This window comes from Penaeus monodon, chromosome 32 (assembly GCF_015228065.2).
Source record: "Penaeus monodon isolate SGIC_2016 chromosome 32, NSTDA_Pmon_1, whole genome shotgun sequence".
Classification (NCBI taxonomy): domain Eukaryota; kingdom Metazoa; phylum Arthropoda; class Malacostraca; order Decapoda; family Penaeidae; genus Penaeus; species Penaeus monodon.
The window spans coordinates 20212039-20213356 of NC_051417.1; the positions used below are offsets into that span (position 1 = coordinate 20212039).

At 32.9% G+C, this 1318-nt stretch overlaps 1 protein-coding gene across 1 annotated transcript in view; it reads right to left on the minus strand.

Annotated features, from left to right (window-relative positions):
- LOC119593714 (kanadaptin-like) overlaps positions 1-1318 on the minus strand; it is a gene marked incomplete in the record, with an annotated part of 16358 nt that overhangs the window by 2989 nt on the left and 12051 nt on the right. The window contains 2 exon segments of the mRNA XM_037942683.1: positions 1-58; positions 814-977. Coding sequence (XP_037798611.1) covers positions 1-58; positions 814-977 — 222 coding nt within the window.

Consider the following 1318-nt stretch of genomic DNA (forward strand, 5'->3'; position numbering starts at 1 on the left):
CACCCAGTTTCTCCTCCAGTGAAGAGAGCTCTTCTATTACTCCATTGTATTTTGTGAACTGGAATGGGAAGTCCAAAATTACTCTTAGCAGGAAGGTTCTGATGTATCAAGACTAGTGAGAGAAATACAGAAAGATTATCTAGAATCAATGTGTGTATGTGCATGCAGATGGTTGACATAACATAGGCATGTAAGACTGTATGCATCTAACAATGTATTTATTTAAGTATCAATATATGAAATCACATACAGCTGCTCCTACTTTCAATCTCATCATAGCACTGCCAAGGTGTCAACCACTAATTTCAAACCTTGTATCTGCAATATATGCCAATATGAGTTGTGCCTCAGATACAAGAGTTGAAACTAGAGGTTCACACATTAGGAATGCCAAGTAGTTAACTTCAAATCAACCATATAGAACAGAGCTATATAAATGATTCCACTGAAATCTATCCTCATATATAGAAGGATAGACCAATATATAGGTAAACAGGCAGACATACAGGAAGATGAAAGAAATATAATTTTGAGTCAATTTTATAACGGTTAGAGCATAAAAAGATCACAAGAGTAAGAATGAATACAAAGAAAAAGAACAGGTATAACAAAAGAAAGAAAAATAAAAATAAAATGAAAATAAGTATGTGAAATTCAATGGAGACAGAGAGAATAAGAGAAAAAAAAAATATGAGAGAAAAAAGAAAGATCTAACTAAAAGAAAAAAAACTAATAAAATATGGGACACACACAAAAAATAAAATAAAAAAATAAATAAACAAATAGAATTCAAGAAAGAGGGCAACAACCCACCAAGGAGTCGTAAGTCTCCGCTGATCCACCCTCCTTTCCACCATCGTGTTTCATCCGCTTAAGCCGCTTCCGCTCCACGTCACCTGTCCGGTCTAGGAAGTTGTCTTCATCGGAGTCATAATAGTCATTTTCCGCCCAGTCTCGCCTCTTGCGCTCATGGCTCTCTGTATATGATATAAAGCAAAGTGTTATGTTTCTTTCTTTTTTTGCTATTTTGAATTTTTGTGTGTGTGGGTTATTCCCATTTTTGATGTTATGTTTTCCATACCATATTTTTGTTCTTTCTTTGGTATCAGTAACATATTTTATATTCCGTTTTGGATATCTTACTTTCCTGTATTTCATCTTATTCATATTTTTCATACTCTACTATGCACATCTGAAAGTTTACATATTAATTTTCCAAAAAAACAGAACAACTAAGAACTTATTATGGGAAATCATGTAAATATAATTACATATCTTTTGGGACCAAATTTGTTTTATATGTCTTTTTTGTACCTTT